Below are 23,168 nucleotides of genomic sequence, written 5' to 3' on the forward strand. Positions count from 1 at the left end.
ATGAGGATTAAGGATCCTTCTTTATCTGGATGACTGGCTCATTTGTGCTGCGACACGGGACCAGGCGGTTTGAGACACTCGGTTCGTGCTCCATCATGTGGGATGCTTGGGCTTGCAGGGGAACATAGAGAAAAGAAGTCTGACTCCCTCACAGGAGACCATCTTCCTGGGCATTGCCATGAATTCCATCTCAATGACTGCTTGCCCGTCACCCCAGGGGGTTAACAATATATTGAGCATGCTCCCAGAATTCAGGCGCAGCATGGCACTGCCTCTGGTGCAGTATCTTTGACTTCTGGGCATGTTTACAGCTGCATCCGCCGTAGTGCCCTTGGGGCTGGTGTCATTGTGGCCTCTCCAGATGTGGGGTACCACGTCAAGGAAACTGTTGTGCTCGACTCAACGGCTTCTGACCTGGGTAGCTCTGCACTTGGCCAGCTTCAGAGCAGCCTACATCCCGGGGTCACAGAACATGCCAACAGATTTTCTATTCCGTCAGAAGCCGCTCCCAGGAGAGTGGAAGCTTCACCAAGAGGTAGTGGAGCGCATCTGGAAAGTCTTTAGCAGGGCGGACGTGGATCTCTTTGCCTCAAGGGACACATTTCACTGTCCCCTTTGGTTCTCCTTGGACAACAGCATCCCTCTGGGATACGATGCGCTGGCACATGACTGGCCCTGGACCCTCCTTTATGCCTTTCCACCATTCAGCTACTTTTTCAGACTCTCCTGAGGGTTTGTAAGGAGGGGCACAGGGTTCTGCTGGTGGCCTCCTTCTGGCCAGCGAGGACTTGGTTTCCTCTACTGCGTGAGCTCAGCTCCGGCTCGCCAATGCGTTTCCCCTCCAGGAGGGATCTTATTTCCTAGATGGGGGGTCGGATTTTGTGCCCCAAACTGGACCGGCTCCTGCTCTGGATTTAGCTCCTGCAAGGCTGGGGCCCACTTTTTCAAGACACACTAGGTCAGTAGGGCGTACAATGGCTAATGCATGGGCGCCATCCACGCGAGTTGTCTATGCTAACAAGTGGGCGGCCTTTGCGACCTGGTGCCATGATAAAGGGCATGACCCGGTGCAGTGTTCAGTCTCTGACATACTGACCTTCCTGCAGGCATTACTGGATCGGGGACGGTCTCCATTTACCTTAAAAGTGTATGTGGCTGCCATTTCCTGTTGGCATGTCGGGCTGAATGGTTGTTTGGTGGGCTGAGACAAGGACATTGTACTGTTTTTGAGAGGTGCTCGTCATTTGCACCCACCCAACCTCCCTGTGGCACCGGCATGGGATCTTTCTCTGGTGCTTGAGGCTGTTCGGTCCCTCCCATTTGAGCCCTTGGCATCTGCGGACCTCAAATGGCTCTCACTGAAGACAGCATTCCTTTTGGCGATGGTTTCCTCAAAGCATGTGGGGGAATTGCAGGCTCTCTCGAAAGCCGAGCCCTGCAGCTGGTGGAATCCTGATGGCTCAGGTGTTGCACTGTGGCCTGATGTGGTATTTATTCCTAAAGTGTCACTGGCAGCAGGCAGTACCCAGCCGCTCCATCTTGCCCGGTTTGACACCGGATGCTCCTCCTGACGGCTCAGTTTGAAGTTTCAGGTTTTGGTATTGAACCTCCTAGAATCTCAGCTGCTGCAGATTGTCTGAAGATGCAGAGAAAAGTACAAATAGACAGTTAGTCTACAGCTATGTTGATTTTCATGAACAGCTGATGCACTGACAGACCTGACTGTGACAGAACATTACTGAACCTAAAAATTACTTGAATAATCACAATGCATGTAGAAATTTTTCTTTTTATGTTGATCAAATGTTTTACATTAAATGTTTTGCTGTGAAGGCTATGTTTGCAGTGGTGCTTTAAATAAATGCATAAAATATTTATTTTCTTATGTATGTTTTTATTAGCTCTCCATTGTGTCATAATATCAATCAAGAAAGAAATTTACTGCTTGTGAAAATCTAAACCATCTGAAAACATTTTACCATCTACATTAATCAACTTTAAATGAAGACAAACAGGAACAGCAAGTTTGTCCTGGTTTGCAGACGAGGTATATATTTGTTTAAGGGCCGATGAAATGGGGTCCAGACACAAACACAGTTTAATCTGAAGATTCTGGAGGATGTGTGAATAGGTCTGTTACCATGAAAAAAAATTACTGTATGATAAGTTGTTCCAAAGTTCTCAACAAACGATAATATAGTTCTTTTGAGACCATTTTTTAAGTTATATAATGGTAATGGCGAAATAATAATGCAAGAACACATTGTCAAATGTCATTAAACTTTAAATTCTAACGAACATTGAACACTGGAACTTGAAGACATTTTTAGTATCCAGAATAAATAAAACTAATGAATTTTGAAGTCTTTTGAAACAAAATTGCTTTTCGAAATAAGGTCTAATCGAGACCAAAGTACCAAACTGAAGACTTTTATTATCCAGTTTCTGGTATAAAGAGAGAAAAAAAGAGAAACAATAAATCATGCCAATGGAAATGATTGAGTTTGTTTTAATTTATTACATGATTAATTGATTTATTGATTATTCTGACAGGCCTATGTGTTGATTTATTGATTATTCTGACAGGCCTATGTGTGAACATTAGATCAAATCCTTAAGTATGTTGAAAAGTCAAATAAATGAAGTACCTTTCAGTTTGTTATGGTGAATAAAGTCTAGCTGCAGATGATGTTCCTGCAGGTCCAGATCTACCTTCATTACTGCTGAAGCAACAAAATACGGTTTCAGTGATAGTGACCAACATCTATAACTGCCATAATCTCCTGAAGANAAATGGCTGCTTAGGACAGTCAAGTCCTCCAGAGTCGTGCTAATGACCTCTGACCTCATGATTTGACTCAGGTGCATTAAAGAATAGACATCTAAAGATTGGAGGACACTCCTTATGAACTGGAGTTAAAGCCCTGTTGTACAATTTTCACTTAATCGTAATTACATTTATTTGCGTACAGTGGAAATTTTACCTGTGTTGAGGTAGATGAGGAGGTTACATAGCGTCTTTACTTTAAAACCATTTTGGTTTCCATTTGTTGAAAGTAAATTACAAACATTTAGCCATAGTTTGACCACTGCTTTATGACAGAAAAAAAGTTTGATGTCACAAATATATGATTTTCATAGAGCCATCATTCAATTTGTACTGTAGAAAGAAGATGACAAGTGTTTCCTGAATTAACTTTAATGTTCATTTCACTGCACACAAAGGACAGATTAAATATTTAAGATTGCAACAAATCTGTTGAATCTTTAACAAAATAGGTTCAGATTAACATGGGTGGATTCACAGCTACCTAAAGTTAACAATGAAATGTCTTCAAACTTACATGGATGTTCAAATATTTACTATAATCAATTAACAAAAGAAAACACCATAAAGCTGTGTATTCAAATAAGACCAAGGTCAGTCTGTACAGATTGAGGATATACCATAACATCTACCAACAGAGCAGGTTAACTACTGTAGTTGTTTGAAAGGCATCTTGGTTCAGTTGACGGCTCAGTTTGAAGCTTCAGGTTTTGGTGTTGAACCTCCTAGAATCTCAGCTGCTGCAGATTGTCTGAAGATGCAGAGAAAAGTACAAATAGACAGTTAGTCTACAGCTATGTTGATTTTCATGAACAGCTGATGCACTGACAGACCTGACTGTGACAGAACATTACTGAACCTAAAAATTACTTGAATAATCACAATGCATGTAGAAATTTTTCTTTTTATGTTGATCAAATGTTTTACATTAAATGTTTTGCTGTGAAGGCTATGTTTGCAGTGGTGCTTTAAATAAATGCATAAAATATTTATTTTCTTATGTATGTTTTTATTAGCTCTCCATTGTGTCATAATATCAATCAAGAAAGAAATTTACTGCTTGTGAAAATCTAAACCATCTGAAAACATTTTACCATCTACATTAATCAACTTTAAATGAAGACAAACAGGAACAGCAAGTTTGTCCTGGTTTGCAGACGAGGTATATATTTGTTTAAGGGCCGATGAAATGGGGTCCAGACACAAACACAGTTTAATCTGAAGATTCTGGAGGATGTGTGAATAGGTCTGTTACCATGAAAAAAAAATTACTGTATGATAAGTTGTTCCAAAGTTCTCAACAAACGATAATATAGTTCTTTTGAGACCATTTTTTAAGTTATATAATGGTAATGGCGAAATAATAATGCAAGAACACATTGTCAAAGGTCATTAAACTTTAAATTCTAACGAACATTGAACACTGGAACTGGAAGACATTTTTAGTATCCAGAATAAATAAAACTAATGAATTTTGAAGTCTTTTGAAACAAAATTGCTTTTCAAAATAAGGTCTAATTGAGACCAAAGTACCAAACTGAAGACTTTTATTATCCAGTTTTTGGTATAAAGAGAGAAAAAAAGAGAAACAATAAATCATGCCAATGGAAATGATTTAGTTTGTTTTAATTTATCATCTGATTAATTGATTTATTGATTATTCTGACAGGCCTATGTGTGAATGTTAGATCAAATCCTTAAGTATGTTGAAAAGTCAACATAAATGAAGTACCTTTCAGTTTGTTATGGTGAATAAAGTCTAGCTGCAGATNAGCATGCTCCCAGAATTCAGGCGCAGCATGGCACTGCCTCTGGTGCAGTATCTTCGACTTCTGGGCGTGTTTACAGCTGCATCCGCCGTAGTGCCCTTGGGGCTGGTGTCATTGTGGCCTCTCCAGATGTGGGGTACCACGTCAAGGAAACTGTTGTGCTCGACTCAACGGCTTCTGACCTGGGTAGCTCTGCACTTGGCCAGCTTCAGAGCAGCCTACATCCCGGGGTCACAGAACATGCCAACAGATTTTCTATTCCGTCAGAAGCCGCTCCCAGGAGAGTGGAAGCTTCACCAAGAGGTAGTGGAGCGCATCTGGAAAGTCTTTAGCAGGGCGGACGTGGATCTCTTTGCCTCAAGGGACACATTTCACTGTCCCCTTTGGTTCTCCTTGGACAACAGCATCCCTCTGGGATACGATGCGCTGGCACATGACTGGCCCTGGACCCTCCTTTATGCCTTTCCACCATTCAGCTACTTTTTCAGACTCTCCTGAGGGTTTGTAAGGAGGGGCACAGGGTTCTGCTGGTGGCCTCCTTCTGGCCAGCGAGGACTTGGTTTCCTCTACTGCGTGAGGTCAGCTCCGGCTCGCCAATGCGTCTCCCCTCCCCCATCTTTCCCAGATAGGGGATCTGGGAAAAATGGGGGATCTTTCCCAGATTATGTATAGTGAAATAATCAGCTGGTCTCAGAGTCTTTATCATTATGTTTGGGCCAGCAATAAATTTCTATGAGACAAAATGAACAAAAAGGCTATTCGTCTTTCGGAAGGATGCCGTATGTACCTTTATGTGAATTTTAATCAAAATAATTATAATAATTGTGTGCATTTATGAGATTTTTAATCAACACATATGTTTGGAGCCACCTAGTGGTGTGATGAGTGGCTGCATGCAACTGGTCCTTCAGGCACTTTCGCGGCTTCCCCCACCAGAATTTTGAGGAGCGCTGGTGGAGGTAGGTGCAAGAGAGGCAGCTCTTCACTTCTTTTTTTACTTAGGGTCATATTTTTCTAGTTCAACAATTAAAGTACAGTAAGAATATTTAACATCTACAAATATAATTTGTAAAGTTTTCTCGTGGCTGGGCTGAAAAAATGTGACCCCTATGAGTGGGAGCTGCGCCGGTTGGTGTTCGTGGCTGACCACTCAGTCACGACACTAACCGTGTCTTTTATTTTTCATCCTGTCGGACCACTTGCCTGCAGTCAAAGCCACATTGTGAAGCGTTTTTTATTCTGTATCACACTAGGTGGGTTCAAAGTATAAATATATATATATATATATAATGTTTTGTGAATGTTTTAACTGTCAACTGGTTTAACAGTTGTCTGTTATTTTGATGTTTTTGCTGTTGGATGTTATTTTTGAATTATTCGTTGGAAAAAATGATTTGTTTTGTTTTTGAGAATTTAACTGTTTTATTTATTGTTTAAACTATACGATCAAATCTAAAAAAAGAAAAAGAATTCTGAGGAGCGCTGGTGGAGCCTGTCGGATCACTTGCCTGCAGTCAAAGCCACATTGTGAAGCGTTTTTCATTCTGTATCATACTAGGTGACCGACAACGAAATAAGAAGAGTTACACTTGAAGCACCGCCTGTGGTGGTCAGTAGGGATGAAATAGAACAAATAGAACTAAAGTTACTACTGTAACTACGGTTCTATGAATCCCGGAAGACCGCCACAGTGCTTGGTCCCTCGGAATCCTTGCTTCTCGCAAGAAGGTTGAGGGATTGAACGCCGGGTGCCATGTGACTATATAGAGTCACGTGGGTCCCCGGCAGTTCACAGGTGACTTTGTTACCTCGACCTTTGTTATTACTCGACCTGCGCATGCGCAAGAATGATCATTCAGTACTTGAAGCACCGCCTCTGGTGGTCATCCGGGATTCATAGAATCGTAGTTACAGTAGTAACTTTCATTTTTGTTTTATTAAAGCTCAGAGACACAGAGCGCATTGTTTACATCATCAGTTATACAACTGTTTTGCTGTCAGTTCTCCTGTACGGGTGAGATCTATCATTTACACAATGAACAGCAAATGGAGCTGCACACGCACACAAGGACTGTTGGGACTAAACTTAAATATACAGTAAAATATCATTACTGTACTATACACACATTTAAAATATGTTTTTGCTAATATTTTAATATTACATTATGCTTATTGAATTATTTTATAACACATAATAATGATACATTTGACATAGATCAACATTAAACAACTTAATCCCAAAAGAAAACAGAAATAATAAAAAAATAGAAAACAAATAAATGGCATGAATGGCAGAAAAACAAAAATAATTAAAAACTAAGGGGGAAAAAAATCATCTCTTAGCATCATTTTTAAAAATTTTCTTCAGTAGTAATGATATTTCCTCAAAATTTACTCCCTTTCCTCTAACAATATAGAGGCGTTTTTCCACTAGCCTGCCTCTTACCGGTTCGGTCTCGGTCCGCCTCGGCCAGAATCATTTTCCATTAGCAGATCTGGTAAGACCAAAATTACATCATATTAGCTTGGTGTGATGTGCATTTAATTTTTTTGCTTTTGGAAAGTAAAATTCATTCTATTGGTTTCCATGTTTTGGCTGCATTACCCAAATCCAAAAGGTTTCTCATTTAAAAAAAATAAAGTACCAGAATATAATTATATTTATATGTATAGTGAAATAATCAGCTGGTCTCAGAGTCTTTATCATTATGTTTGATCCAGCAATAAATTTCTATGAGACAAAATGAAATATGTGGGTTTATTTGAGTCCGTCAGAATCAGAACCGCAATGTTTTGGTTCTGATGAACCTTGAATACAAACATCAGTGACACTCAGCTGATGTTTGTATCCACTGACTTTAAAACCCAAGGATCTCTTGCCAAAAATGAATGTTTCAAACAAATTCTTCCTATTTGCTTTATCTTCCATATCTCTTTGACTCTGTGATGGTTCTCTCGTCTCTGATGGCTATTGAAATTCATTTTTATTTGTTAAATAACATGGCACAATATTAAAGTTTAATCATGGTGTTTATGTTTTGTCTTTATCAAGTAATATTGCTCCAATCCGTCCCACTCGGGTGTCTGTCACCCACATAATTTGTGGAACACGCAGCAAATATAATCTCTGGCACTTTTTCTGGTCTACAAACCCAGAGTGTTGGAGCCTATTAAGAATTAGATTTATTTTTTGCTAAATTATTAATTTCCACAGATTTAAAGCCCTGTGAATGGTAGATCTATTGTTGTATATTTATGTATTTATTTATTTGTTTTGCTTAGACCCTCCTCCTCGTCAGTCAGCCTCCTGCAGTGATTAGCAGGCAGAAGCAGCTGCTGGGGCTGATCTGATTGTTTGGTGAAGGAGTGAGGAGTGAAAAGGTTTTCGTACCGCAAATTAACGTTTTATTTGAAGTCAACTCGGAGATTTTTTTTTATTTTTATAAGTAAAAGAAACTCCTTTGAAATAGGAAAAGTCTCTGCGAGTGCTTTTTTTTGTTTTTGAGTGAGTCGAAAACCTCCTTCTGTGGGACTACTCTGGCATTTTTGTTTTCTGGAACTTTTGTGATGCAAGAGTGGCCATAACACGGAGCATCAAGACATATCGCTGCTGTCATCATTTGATGTTTTACTGGATTTATAAGACAGTCCTGCTGCTCATAGTTGGCGGAAATTTGTCATCATCATATTATTATTATTATTATTATTTTTTATTTTTTTTTTTTAATATGTTTTAAAAATTTCCAGATATATGACCAGTCATGTTTTCTGTCATTGTATCTATTGTCATCACATAGTGCAGTTTCCTTAAATATGTAAATAAAATATTTGATAACACTTTATTTGAAGGGGTGTGAATAAGACTGACATCACTCTGTCATAAACATGACATAACACCTGTCATGAGCATCAGTAAGTCTTCATGAATATTTATGACTGTTGTCATAAAGTATCATTCGGTAAATCGTGACACTTTTAATACAAAGTTGACATTATTCAAAATGTCTTTATGACAACTTGACATTAATCTAGACAAAAATGTCTTTATGACAACTTGACATTAACCAAGAATCATATGTCATAAATATGTCATAATAGTAGTCATAACAATTTAATTATTACACTATCAAAAGCTTTAACAAAACTGCTATTAATATTCCCACTACCTGAAATAAAGCGAAACAAGTAGGACCAACAATAAAGATTTCATTAAGCTTTATTACACTGTCAAATGATTTAATAAGTCATTAGCAATTTTTTTACATTAAGTAAAGTTGAACAAGTAGCACCACTTATGAATATGTCATTAAGTGTTATTACAGTGCCATTAATATTATCTCTTACCTCAAGTAAAGTGAAAAAGTATCAACAGTTATGAAGATGTAATTATCATTAGCTAACATGGGTCTTCATGTGGCTAAAGTTGCCAAAGCAAAGAACACAGTGTGTCACATCAGCCAAGTTGCTAAATAATGCACATAAAGGATAACTTTGACTAACATATTAGCTTTTAATTTGCTAGATTAAAATTGGAGGGAAAAAAACTATTTGCCTGTGTTTAAAATATGTTTAATATTAAGGGCTAACGTTACAGTAATGGAGTTGAATAACTTTAGCTAACATTAACTTACAGTAAGGTAGGATTGGGTTGAATTGCTTATAGCTAACATTAGGGCTGAAACGATTCCTCGAATGATTCGAGTACCTCGATTACTAAAATTCCTCGAGGAAAATTTACCTGCCTCGAAGCTTCGTTAATTTATGTTTTATTAGTTAGCGCACCGTGTTCCGGCCGNCATAATATAAGTTTTATAATATATGTTACATTGTTTCATTTCTAATGTAGGCTCTTGTGTCAGATAATTTAAGTCAATGTTAGAGAATAATTATTTTTTTTAGATTTACGGAATCTCGGTTAGAACCCCGATATTACACCAAGCACTGTAGCTAATATTAGCTGGTATCTCACCGGTGGACATAAATACAGTAAAGTAATATTCTAATCACAAAATATACACAATAATATGCCCATCTTACTTGTGAAATGTTGTTTGTGGAGCCCTCACATCAATAGTCCATCGATTCAAACAACAATATCCCTCAGTGCGGCCGCCATATTTCCTGCGCCGGAACAGCCAATGCGGGCTCTACTCTTATAGTATGTCTATGCTCCATGAGGCATCTACATATTTATCTGTGGGCCCCACAGTATGGAAGATTTCTTCTTCACCAACACACTGCACGCCTGTTCGTGCACTGCTGCTTCTCACGCGTGGAGATGGTGTATTGCAATACTTAAAAAAGTTTCAAATGCAAAGTTCATAAGTGCTTTGTAGATATCTTGCTGTAAAACTTTAGGATCAATTAAATTGAGAAATTTAAGACTAAACAAAATGGCAGAGCAATATAATATTACCACATAAAGCTAATTTTTAAAGTTTAATCAGTAATACTTTTATAACAAATTTATGTCAGATGATGATTAATGTCAAGTTGTCATAATGAAGACATTTTGAATAATGTCAACTTTGTATTAAAGGTGTCATAATTTACCGAATGACACTTTATGACAACAGTCATAAATATTCATGAAGACTTATTCATGTTCATGACAGGTGTTGTGTCATGTTTCTGACAGTGTCATGTCAGTCTCATTCCACCCCTTCAAATAAAGTTTTACCAAATATTTTTTTTTAATAAAAGTTATATGCTGCAGCTGTAAGTAATCAGCATCCTGAAGAAGCCTATTACTAATAATTGAATGTTATGTAAAAAAGACTCAGCGATTCAGTGATGTCTAGCTCTCTCTCAGTGCGCCCTCTAGTGGACTGCTATCTGGTGACGAAACACAGAAGCAGAGTCAGTATTCATATGCTTTTTCTGTCTTAGGGTGGATAAAGAAGTATCAGCTGACTCCAGGGAAGCTAAGAGTTATCTGAAGAGTCAGAGCGCTCACCAGGAGCAAGATGAAGAAACAAGCTCATCTCACACACAGTCATCTCTTCCTGGACCCAGGTAAACACACACCTTACAGTATGTTCTGCCTCACCAAAATATATTTAAACATAATCAACAATTGCATGTTAAAAAAAATAATACTAGGTGTGCCTCAGTTTGTCTCTAAATAGTTATTGTCTAGCTAAAAGCTGAGATAAAGATTTACTCAGAAGCCTCCAGGTATCTTACTCTGTGTAGAGATACATCTACGTGTTTGCTCATTATGCATGCGCGAAAAGAAATGCTTCATGTCTCAATCATTATTAAAATGTTGGTCTAAAAGTCATAGCATATTATTTATGATTATATTATATTAAAAAATTTTACTATAAGAGCACTTATCTTCCCAGACAATGGTCTAATTCCCTTAATTATTGCTAATTGTTAAAATAAGTTTGAAGATTATAATTTAGTAGAAAACTGTGTATTTCAGTCATTGAGTTTGACTCAATGACTGAAATACATTGAGTCAAATGTATTTCAGTGCACCCTCAGTGCACCCTCTAGTGGACACATTGCATACAAGAATAGATCTTTATTTTTATAATAGCCAAAGGTGTTGTCATGGGAAGCACTTATTCATTATTCAATCTTCCCTGACGTTTTATTTTACACTGGCACATAAATGTACTTGAGTAACTTTTTTACAGAAAATAGCAATTAAAGCAGTTTGGCCAAATGTGATTGGGCCATTTTTATCTGTATTTTTGTCTTTCTTTTTAAATCAAATTTTATTTGGTGACAATAAAATGCAAAAAGAAAAACACATATCTTAATGGAAGTATTACTATTAGCTCATGAGTAAATGCAGTGACAGCACACAAACCAATGCTGTTACCCCTTATCAAAAAGGCATATATGTGGTAACAGTACATGATGTTGACATGCTGTTAGCGTGTAGTTTTCACATTAAATATTGATGAAATGTTAACGCATAAACATGCCAAATTTTTCACTATGCTTTCATAGTATACACCATAAAAGTTAAATAAAATGTTCATGCCTATTTGTCCTGAGAGGCTTTCATATTTGTAATTCATTTAATTTCCACAGTGTTAAAGGGAAGGGGGATGTGCACATCCTTTTTCCAGAGAAGAAAGCTCTGGCAGCAGAGAGGAAATGGGAAATAGTTCTGTAGCAGAAGGGAACCACAGTGTTCACAGCCCATTTCCTGTCTCTGTCTGTCTGTCTGTCTGTCTGTCTGTCTGTCTGTCTGAGTGCATGGGTGGGTGTTCGCCAGGGATGGGTGGGGTAATAGTGGTAAAAGAGTGCAACACTCAGGAGTGAGTAACTAGCCATTATAACAAATCCTCAATTGAGTTCAGCCTTCTTCCACACAATCCGATGGAGATGTTATAGATATAGAATATTAACAGTACAGAAGAAATTTGAAGTTATTTGTAGTCATTTGTAGTTATTAAATTAAACCTTTAGGAGAAATTAATAATAGATCCAAGTGTTTTTTTTGTTGTTGTTTTGTTTTTTGTTTTTTTTTTTGGATAAAATGATGGAAACGGTCCGAAAACCTTCAGATATTATGGGTACAATATAATACACATAATATTACATGTGTATTATGTCATAATACATGTATATAATATATGTACTCGGAACTGAAATGTTCCAAGTATAACATTTCACTGATACTCATCAGTGATTAGCGTTGGACTCAATCTGCAGCGTATTAGCAAGACTTTTTGTTGCTGAAGAAGTGAAGCTCAGTAAAATAGCAGCAGCACATTTAGTATTAGAAACATTAAACTGGATCTTTTATGATGAATGTTTAATCTGTTCTTTTGAAACTAATCTGCAAGATTTCCTTGATATTTCTTTTTTCCAGCTACAGCTTTGGAAAGATATCAGACCTATTGATGCATCCACATCAAACAGGAGCGTTTGCATTGCAACATTTCAGCATAAAAGCTGCAATGTTGATGGCATAGCAGCTTTTAACACTGAGGGAACAGTGTTTGAAGGAACACTGTTCCTTCAAACATGAAGGGAACATGAGGGAACATGATTAGAAGATTGAAGAACATGATTTACAAAGAGAGAGTAATTAGATTAGGCTTATGTTTAGTGCAGTGGCAAACCAGGCATCAGCAAATTATAATCTGAGTTTATTTCTGCACAGCTCTCATGGTTGGATGTCATTTTAATATGCCAAAATAACTACTGTGAAATGATTGTCAGTAATTAACCAAGCAGGGCTTTGTCATGCAGCATGAAATTACAAGGCCCATCTCCTCTTATGTGTTATTATTCCTTCATAAAGTGATTGATTGGAACTAACTTTGATCTGCAGGTTCTCACAGCAGAAGCTTTCATCTAAACATGACTTCAGCTGAGAGCTCTGTGTTGACCACAGATGTAACACACACTCTAAGACGTAGAAGTAAAAACTTAAATTGTGTTCAGATTTAGGTGAAGAATAGATTGACATTTTTAACTCCAAAATCATTTGATACAAGGTTAGGTCATCATCATCATCATAATCATCATCAGGTGAGGTCAGCTCACTGTGAGCTCCACAAACAAAGCTCAACTATTAGGGCTGTTCGGCTCTCCTGTGAATGTGTGTACAGCGTCAGTCATCTCTACTCTCACTTCCTTTATTTCTGCAGTGCTAAGCGTCCAGCAGGTATGTCCAGTATCCTTAATCGTATTGGAGGAAAGAAGCAAAAAATGAGCACACTGGAAAAGTCAAAGATGGACTGGGATGCTTTTAAATCAGAGGAGGGCATCACAGAGGAGCTGGCTATCCATAACAGAGGCAGAGAAGGGTAAGAGAGCAGAGTGTCTTAGTGTTGAGACACTGGATGTCCCCGTGTCTCTGAGGATCTGCTGACATCTGTCTGAACTCTTTCCTTATTTTGCATGTGATTCAGAGAATTGGACCAACTTATAGCAATTCAGACACATCAGATCATTTTATGTACATATTGCAGAGGGAGTTGTTTGAGGGAAAATAAGACAATTTTTTTCTTTTTGTGTGTTTAGTTTTGTGGAGCGTAAGAACTTCCTGGAGCGTGTCGACCACCGGCAGTTTGAGCTGGAAAAAGCAGTCCGACTGAGCAACATGAAACGATGAGACACTGATGAACAACAGACCGGCATGCAGAGCAGAGCAGAGATTTGAATTCCCGTAACTTGTTTTCCCCCCCGACAGAGTTGATGTTCATCCTGTAATAGGAGATGTGACTGGCTCTGTGGCTGTGCCTATTTCAGGCTGGCTGTATAAATAGGTTGAGGTCAGGTAATGGACGGGTGTTGATGCCTCTGGGGCTTCATCCTTGTGAGAGCCAGTTTGTGTTTGCTGCTTTTACTGCAGATCACATCAAGTTTCAAATTAATTATCTCTGGAGTGAATATTGATTCAGTCTGACTTGTGACTCTCTCGCATTCCAGTCATTTCCAGTTTTGGATCAACTCACATCTCCGTTTCACAACTGACTGTCCTGTTTGTTAAAGGATCACAGAGCAGAAATCAAAGTTTACCTTTTGTAACTTATGTTTGTATTTCATCAGACCACATTAATAACTTGGAAATGTAAGACAGCAGCTGGATATTCCACAAGAATCAGAAGTCAAAATTCAGAATGTGATTATGGAGGATTGTACCTTAGTTACTGCTTGTGAATGAATCAACATGGTCTGTGTGGTGTTTGAGGTTGAATCTGTAAATATACTGTTAATCTGTTACTTTTAAAATGAATTCCGTTTTATTTTGAACAAAACTGCTGATTTTATTTTCTGAATTCACTGGAAGATTATCTGTGTGGATATGACATCAAGTCCCCCTCTGAACACTCACTGCTTCCAGCAGCAGAGCCTCAGTCTGCCTGGGAGCTCAGAGCCGTCTCTGTTCTTCCTCACTGATGGGAAAACTCACCAAGGCATCCACCCTGGCTTCCTTAAGACTGTAAAAAGGGCTTTTTACATAGCTGTATTGTTTTGTTTTATTTTTGTCATTGTTTAAAATAAAAATAAAAAAAAGCCAAATGATTTTTTTGCACATTTGTTTTGGATTATTTAACTGCTTTTATTTTTCTACATAATTTGAATTCAGTCTTGGACGTCTTTGTGTAATTTGTGTGCAGTGTTTTAGAGTTTGTTACAGAACCCATGTATTTTTAGAGTTGTGTTTTCAGAATCTAAATAACATCCAGAAAATCACATTGTATCATTTTTCCTTCTGTCTGAACTGTTTGCCCGTCATCCTGCCGCTCAGCCTGGCCTCGTTTACAGGTTGGTTCCTGCTTGTCTGTCCCATGGTGGACAGGTTGGAGTCTGAGTGTAGACGTGTCTTCTATACAAGCTGCAAGTTCAAACTGTTGCAGTTAATAAAAGGCAGGAGGACAAGAGGGTTTCTTAAATATGAACTAACAGGAATTCTGAAATAGTGGTTGGTAGGGCCATCAAATCCATACTTACTCAACTGAATTCTTCTCTGAATTGTTTTTTCAGTCTGTCTCTCACAGCTGAGGTGTACGTATGGTGAAGATTGCTCAACAATCTCCTCAAGGCTCCAATTTTCCCTGTTGCTGCTCCAACTTTTCCTACTACATCTTTTCCTTTCACTCAATTTTCTCCTGATATGCTTGGATACAATCAGGGGCGCCACCAGGAATCTTGGGCCCCATGACAAAAAATTTAATTGGGCCCCCCTGTGCAATGACTCAAGATCTCCATATTTGTTAAAGCTGACACAATGTTGTGACAGTTTGGTATGAGACAATCTGTGAAAAAAATCAATCTCCTCCACCTCCTCCCTTAACTGCTATTGTTAGCTAAAGTAATGTGCCGTTCTGACCAAAAACAACCAATCAGAACCAGGAGGAGGGTCTTAGTGCTATCAATCAACCTCATACATTCACTGCTAAATGTGCTAATGGTGGAGAAACAACTTATTGCTACAGGAAAACTGTTTATCTGCCGTCACTGGTAGCTATGCTAACTAAACTGAGAATTCACAACAGGCTATGCTAGCTGCAGCATAGCAGAGAGCAAGGGGGAGGAAGGATGAGCAGCCACATGAGATTGTGATTGACAGCGCTAAAACCCACCTCCTGCCTCTGATTGGTTGTTTCTAGATACCACAGGGAGAAGGCGGAGGAAATATTTTTTTCACAAATTATCTCTCATGCCACACTGTCACAACACAATGACAGTTTCAACAAATATGTAAAAAAAATATGATTATAAAAGTTGCATACTGCAGCTTTAATTTCACTTAGGAGAGGACGGGTCAGGCGGGATGTGGCAACATATAACTCTAATTTAAATGCAAGCTAAGGTAAAACTGTTTGGACTGGCTGCAGTTTTTCCAGAGGAAAAAAGCATCCGCCTTCATTGAGAGCAAGATAGAGAACATCTGTCAGGGGTGTTCAGTGCAAAGATGTGTGTTTTTTGGTCTGGGAGGGATAACATTTAATTTTTACTACTAAAAATAATTTTAAAAAAACACAATAATAGTAATTGACAGGGTCCCGATTTTTTTTTTATTTCTGTAATTTTTTTTTTTTTTTGTGTGTGGAGGGCCCCCCCAAGGGCCCTGAAAATTGTCTTAATTGTCTCCCCAGGGTACAATATACAGTGAGCAATCAGCTTCTTCAGCAGTGGCCAGTCTGAGGGTGTCTATGGCTTGGACGTGTGTTCAGACTGACCTCAAAACACCTCTGCAGGTGTTTTGAGTTAATTGTCTGATGAGGGTTAGACACCATGACATGTCTCATGATATGCAAATCCTCTGAAACATTGAATTTTGAGTTTTTATTTTCTGTAAGCCACAATCAATATTACAAAAACATTTAGGCCTTTAATATGTGTGATGATTCTATAATATGAATTTCACTGAGATGACTGGTGAGAAATATTCCATTTTTATGCAATACTATATATATATATATATATATTTTTTTTTTTTTTTTTTTTTTTTTTTTTACTACTAAATGATAGGGATCAGGTGCTCAAGATCAAGCTTTTAACTTTCTCTTATTTGTTTTTAAATATATTTCACTGCGTAATTCTTAGTATTTAAAAAAATGGATAAAACGTTAATAATGTTTGGTTGGAACATATCCCTCTCTTTTGGGTTATTTGTACTTATTTGATGTATTATTTTGCGGTGCTTTTGTTGTATGTTGAGGAGCTGAATTTCTTAGACAAGCTTATTAAACTACAGTAAAGTTTCCTGATGAAGCTGCTGCTGTGGAAACAGTACCTGCTTTGTAACTATGGGTGGTGCCACCTATTTTATTTTACACATTCATTATCTAAACTAAATTATTTATGTTGAACACACATAAATTATTTATGTGTGTTCAACACATAAATAGTCAGTAGTCTCTGCTGTAGCTGCATGTTCAGCAGGTACATCCGTATGGACGCATCACTGAGAACGTTTCTCAAAACGTTCATGTTTACTCTGACAAAACACAACTCAACCTTCAAACATTTCTTCACCTCCATGGAGAACAAAACAAAACCAGGAGTGATGGATGTGTAATTTATACACAGTATCTGATGTTATTTCTTAAAAGTGGTTCTGAATAAACTGAATTCTGTACCTCTTTACTTAGAAAAGTGTTTCCATTTAACACATGGGGAATGATCTGAGTTCTGTTATTGTAATCAATCAGGTAGAGTAAGAAAGTGCAAAACTGGGAAAATTAGTTGTGAGGAAGACGGGCAGGATGACGGGAGCTGGAGTGATATGGGAAAATGGACAAGGCAAGGCTCAGCTATGATGTTATAGTTTCTTACCCTCCAAAGGCCACTGCTACTTAAAATCGTAGATAATTGTTCACGTAAACCAAATGTAACGGTTTAAGAATCCAAAAAATGTCAAACTAACTTTCGTTAGTTAAAAAAAATCTAACAACCAAAAAGTTTGAAACTGCTAATATTTTTTATTACTTTCAGATCTCGTGTTGTTCTGCTGTAGCTGCCGCAGATCGCTCGGCCCCTTTAAGGCTGGACCGGATCGTCTCTGTGGAAGAGCGGACGGCAGCACGCGGCGGGGCCGGCGCAGCAGCGCTCTCATCCGCAAACAGAACACTGCACATCTGACCTCAGCAAACCCAGCTGCGTCATATTCCGTTTCCCCCCCCGAAGCGGCTGCATGGCTAGCTGAAGCATAACGGGACAAACGGCTGGGCGGTGCAGGGAGACCGGACAGAGGACAGAGAGCGCACCGGCTCTGCTGACGGGCAGACGCATCGGCGCTGCCGCATACCCAAGCCGGGGCTGCGCACATTTCCAACACTTACTCCCAACTCCAACACATCCTGACGTCTTCCTGCTGCAGGGGAGCCTGTCTTTCCGGATACTTCACCATGGGCCACTCGGAGGACTGAACCGCAAGCTGTCTGTCTCCTTTTGTCAGATAAAAGTAGCGGCGGAGGAACCAACACAGCGGGCATTTTAAAGAGAAGAGTGACAGCAGCGCAAGATGTCTGTTCCTGTAAGTATCTCAGCCCCGAGGCTCGACAAATGCATGCCAGCCTTCCACCTCCACTGCCTCTCATTAGCAGTTCGCAAAGGCACTGGAGAGCAGCTGACAGTTCATCACACACCCTGCTCCACCTCATTACACCGGGCACTCAGCAGGACTCATTTTCGGTTGCTTCTTTATTGAATAACAGAAAAAAAATGAATAACACTCGTGTTGTTGTACTGCAGAGGCAGTTTGCCCCTGCAGCCCAGTGCCAGGCTAACAGGCAGCCTGAGCAGCTAGCTGCTGCTGCACAGCCTGCTGGTTATTAAAGGAGCAGTTAAGCCATTTTACTGAGACTCTGTGCTGGAAGCTCGACTGGCTATTTCCAGCTGACCTGCCCTGTCCTGTCAACACGATCAGCAGCAGCTGAGGTTCCAGTGGGTTCTCTGTCTCTGGATACAGTCTCAGATCTGCTGGAATCAGACGGTGCTCAAGCTTGTTGTGTTCCTCCTTATCACATTCCACAGGATCTGTTTCACAAACACTGCCTGGGGGCTGGAACTGTGGGCTTCATATGTGTGTGTGTGCGCACATGCGTGCATGCGTGTGTGTGAGAGAGAAGGAGTAGGTGAGATGCCCACTTGTTTGCATGTCAAACTGAATTCTGTACCTCTTTACTTAGAAAAGTGTTTCCTTTAACACATGGGGAATGATCTGAGTTCTGTTATTGTAATTGTTGATAATTGGTGCAGCTACCGGCTGCATTCAGTGGAAATGCACTGCTGTCCTAAAGCCACGAAGAGTTGTTGATGGAGTGGTTGGGAACCTCAGCTTGATTAAACTATCTGCACAGCAAATTTGGAAGTGTTCTATCAACTCCTACAGAGTTAAATTCAACACTTTGAAAGTGTCTGTATTGGTCCACTCTGGATGGTGTAGAAATTAGACTTTTGAAAGTGTTATTTGTGATAGAGTTGAATCAACACTCACAGTAGTTGAAATCAAACACACTTCAGTGTTAATCTACCCAACACTAGTGTATATTGTCAAAAGTTAACACTATGAACGTGTTAATCTAACACAGAACGGTGTAAAGTATATATTAACATAGAAATCTGAGTTTTGACATACTACTGGCAGAGTGTGCTGTGGTGGTGCAGGGGTTAAGCACAACCCACATATGAAGGATCTAGTTTTCAATGCGGCTGTCTTGGGTTTGCTTCCCAGTCTTCCCCTTCTCTCATTATTCACTTTTTTTTGTCAATTTACTACCAAATAAAAGCCACTAGAGCAATTAAAACCTTTTTTATTCCCCAGAAACTATTGGCCATCAATAATCCCCAAATTAATTTTAAAAGACATTAGATGCCACATTAGATGCTACAAAAACACCAGCACCAGTTGCAGTATGTAATCTACTGCAACTGGTACTTCAAAACATCAAACAGCACTGACAGCAATATACAACAAAGGTCATACATTCATTGCACTTTGCACTGAAGGTGAAGTGTGCTTTGAAAGTTCATTGGAAGTGGCCATGGATGGTCTTGTGATCACTGATGGTGAAGTATCTTTGGTGCTGCTCTTGTTTTCTCCAACATAAAGGAGGAAGACTTCCAGCCTGGAAGGAAAAACAAGAAATATAGCAGAAACATTAGGATAATAAATAAATATTTTAAAAAGTAGTGTGAGCAAAACTAATCAGACTCACCTGTGTGTGTCACCATCATATTCATTCAAATTACTCTGCCCACCTGGTTTACAAGATAAAGCATAAAAAAGTCAGAAGTAATTACTAAAGAAATTAGTAGGCTTATAGAAAAAATTTTGGACAGCATTAAAAGTCGTACCAACCTGTCTGAAGAAATGTGTTGGAGTCATCATAACAGGCTTTAGTCACCAACATGACACACTGACAAAGAAAAAACATTTTGGCAGTTTTGAGATGTGCCACAGGTACAAAACACCAGAGTCAAATGGCTTAATTGCCTCCTCATTGTGTAGATATGTTCTCCAGAGTCCTGCTAATCACCTAATTATTGTATTCAGGTGTGGTGCAGCAGCAGCACATCTAAATGTTGCAGGACAGTGGCCCTCCAGGACTGGAGTTTGACACTTGTGGCATAGATCAAGCCAACGGTCCAGCACAGCCACTCCCCCGTTTTGTAGTCTACAGCCAAAAACTTAAAGGAAACGACCCTGCAGCTAAATAATGTTAACTCAAATGGCCTCCAGATTTTCCTGACAGTTTCAATGTTCGGTTAAGATAATAAATAGTCTTACATACCGTGATATCCAAACAAATAAACGTACGTTAAGCGAACTATGTATATGAATCGATACTCTTGTGTAAACGGAAAAATAATGCCTCCATAAAAAATAGTCAAAAACATGATCATTTTAACATGGAACTTACCTTGCTATAATAAGCTCCAGACAAGACGCCATACTGCTGCCTCCGCTCCTCAGGCAAACATGTGACGCAGTAGCGGAACAAGACGGCGTGGGCCGGGGGGCGGGGCTAATGACCGGGCCCAAATAATAAAGCTCGTGATAATTTAACTTTACAACATGGACATGCCCGCAACAGAGGAGCTAACAAGTTTCATCACCACAGAGAGCGACTAAGTCATTCTGAAATCCATCTGACATGAAGTACAACAAACCAAGAGAAGAACAGAAACATCAGGCTACTGGTCACTAATGATGAAACAACACAAATTCAAAACATGTTAACGTAGTCCGTAGAAATGCTCTAGCTAGTTTGCCATTTGTTGCCAAGTGACTGATGATGACGTTGGTGACAAGCTTTACCCAGAATGCACCTGGAGACAATAAGGACGATTCATTTGTAGATTTGTGTGTCATGAAGTTAAATATAAGAGCCAGTCATGTGGCACAACATTTTACTCAATATTTTACACCCACGATGTCACTGAAATCAGTCAGTCTGGTAAGGTTTTTAGCAACCATGAGTCAACAATGGGGCACCCTACTATATAACCTACTGGGGTATTATACACACTTTTTAACAGGAGAGGTTTTATCTTTTCTTTTCTCATCAGATGATAATTTGGATCCCTGAAGGCATGCTCTACCTCCCATGTGGGCCACATGTAGGTCCAGGCCTTGGCCCTGCTGCAACCTCTACCCTATCTATTGCTCCTTTACTGATGTGATGTCACAAATATGTTACAATTGTGGGAGGAACTGTCTGATGTTGATTTCTAAATCAACACCAGACTGAGTGTTGATTTAGACTGTTGGAGCTAATTTAGAAATCAACACTGGACTGGATTGCTTTTTGTTTAACTCTTTGGACCTCTTTAGTGAGTGTTAGGGAAACTAACACTCACTAACACTCATGTCGTTGAATTAACACTGTATTTTTAACATACAACACTTGCACTGGAAATCGGACACTTCCGAATTTGCTGTGTGAGCATCCCAGAATCAGAGTTCTAACATTTCAGCCTGTAGAAGCTCATGAACTCATATGAGCTTCTACAAACCTATAAAATGCCGTCATGTTTGGATCAGATGCTTATTTAAATGCAGCTCTAGGTTTATTAATATCCTTTATTTGTTGTAGTTTTGAATTATGTTAAAGCTGCTGCCTGTGCTGGTTGATGCATTTTAACACCAAGGATTTTAAAATCAATTACTTTGCCATATAGTAGTTGGAGTCAGGCCCATTTATGCCTAATTTGCATATTAAATATGTATATTTACAGAAACTTCCCTCAATTTAAAATCAGTTTCACAAAATAAGTTGGAGTGTGAGTTCAGTGGTCTAGATAATCACAATACCAATGTATTGCTAATACTGATGACATTTGACCCTACTGCGTTTTCCATCATAAACTTTGCACCAATTTAATGAATTGTTATGAAGTGTCAGAGTGGGGCTGGGGCTGACCTATATTGTGGTCAGCAGTCATTAATCAGACATTTGAAAATGAACTGGAAAATTTCCTGTTCCGTACACACACATGGATCCACGTCTGTGTTGTGTACAACACACCAACAATCCTACGAGCCTGAATTAAATACAGTTAAATTAAGTGAAAAAGACTGAGTCAGTTCCTGGATTCCAACACAAACACACAAGTCATGACGAGTTACCAGCAGAAGTCAGATACATATCAGGACCGTTGAGTTACAGACATGTTTTATCAGGATTATTTTCCTCCATGTTGAAATCATGATTATTTAAATGGCTACCCACTGAGTTTGGAAAAACAATGTTTTTCTTGCAGAAGAGTGCATTTTCCCTAACACCATCTTCTTAGGCTGTCTGTTAAAATAACTAAGTATAAATGTTGTATAAATGTTGAATATTAGATTTTTACAAAAAAAAATTAATACATTTAGTGCCATTCCACATGATCTTGAAATAAATAAAAAAACATTAAAATATTATAAGTAAAGCAAAATTAACTAAATAAATGATCAATTATATTCACAATTTATAAAGAAATGTGAACATATTTTTTACTGAACAATTTTTCTCTAATTTCAGTTTATGGAAACTATATTCCACATATCTCAGTCATTTTCTGTGTCAGTGAACCTGTGTTCATATTCCAGGTTGCACTCGGTTGTTTTGCAGACAACAATTGCACATCATGGTTTATTTAATCTCTGTCTTTAAATATAAAGTGTTATTGTGCAATTGAACTGTCTCTTCTTCTTTTTCTAAGCACTTCCTGTTCCTACCAGCTGTTAGAACTTTCAGTGTGAAATCTGTGCACTCTTATGTATCTGTGGCCTCAGATTAGACCATCCATCCATTATCTTATCCCTAATGATGTTACAAGGGGAGCTGGTCCATATCTCCAGTGGTCAATCGGTGACAGGCAGGTTCACCCTGGACAGGTCACCAGAAAATCACAGAGACAGACAGGACAAATAATCATCACTAACATCTCAGGAGACATCTGTTTTTTACCTGATTAGTCAAAAACAGTCGGTGCTCTTGGACTGTGGGAGGAAGCCAGAGTACCCAGACAGAACCCACACATGCATGGGGAGAACATGCAAATTTCATGCAGAAAGACCCCAGGCCAGGATTCAAACCCAGGACCTTCTTTCTGCAAGGCAACAGTGCTACCAACTGAGCCACTGTGGATCTCCA

The 23,168-nt window shown here is 38.9% G+C and overlaps 2 protein-coding genes and 1 long non-coding RNA gene across 4 annotated transcripts in view; 2 read left to right on the top strand and 1 right to left on the bottom strand.

Annotated features, from left to right (window-relative positions):
• Positions 1 to 14,604, top strand: part of cfdp1 (craniofacial development protein 1) — a 28,209-nt gene extending 13,605 nt beyond the window's left edge. Inside the window, exons 6-8 of the mRNA XM_007543450.2 lie at positions 10,486 to 10,611; positions 13,218 to 13,376; positions 13,594 to 14,604. Of these exons, the coding sequence (XP_007543512.1) occupies positions 10,486 to 10,611; positions 13,218 to 13,376; positions 13,594 to 13,684 (376 nt within the window). The 3' untranslated portion in view covers positions 13,685 to 14,604. The remainder of the gene's footprint in view (positions 1 to 10,485; positions 10,612 to 13,217; positions 13,377 to 13,593) is intronic.
• On the bottom strand, positions 3,182 to 4,609 carry LOC107834887 (uncharacterized). Its single transcript, XR_001660723.1, has 2 exons — positions 4,560 to 4,609; positions 3,182 to 3,578 (listed from the first exon to the last, which is right to left on the bottom strand). It is a non-coding gene; the product is annotated as an uncharacterized LOC107834887 (long non-coding RNA).
• Positions 14,605 to 17,510: 2,906 nt separating the features above from the next.
• LOC103131740 (breast cancer anti-estrogen resistance protein 1-like) overlaps positions 17,511 to 23,168 on the top strand; it is a 59,030-nt gene continuing 53,372 nt past the window's right edge. The window contains exon 1 of one of the 2 annotated variants that reach the window (XM_007543451.2): positions 17,511 to 18,058. In XM_007543451.2, the coding sequence (XP_007543513.2) occupies positions 18,047 to 18,058 (12 nt within the window). In that variant the 5' untranslated portion in view covers positions 17,511 to 18,046. The remainder of the gene's footprint in view (positions 18,059 to 23,168) is intronic. The other variant, XM_016666869.1, reaches the window with a different exon arrangement.

The sequence above is a fragment of the Poecilia formosa genome, unplaced genomic scaffold, assembly GCF_000485575.1.
Source record: "Poecilia formosa unplaced genomic scaffold, Poecilia_formosa-5.1.2 Scaffold827, whole genome shotgun sequence".
In the NCBI taxonomy this organism is placed as follows: Eukaryota; Metazoa; Chordata; class Actinopteri; order Cyprinodontiformes; family Poeciliidae; genus Poecilia; species Poecilia formosa.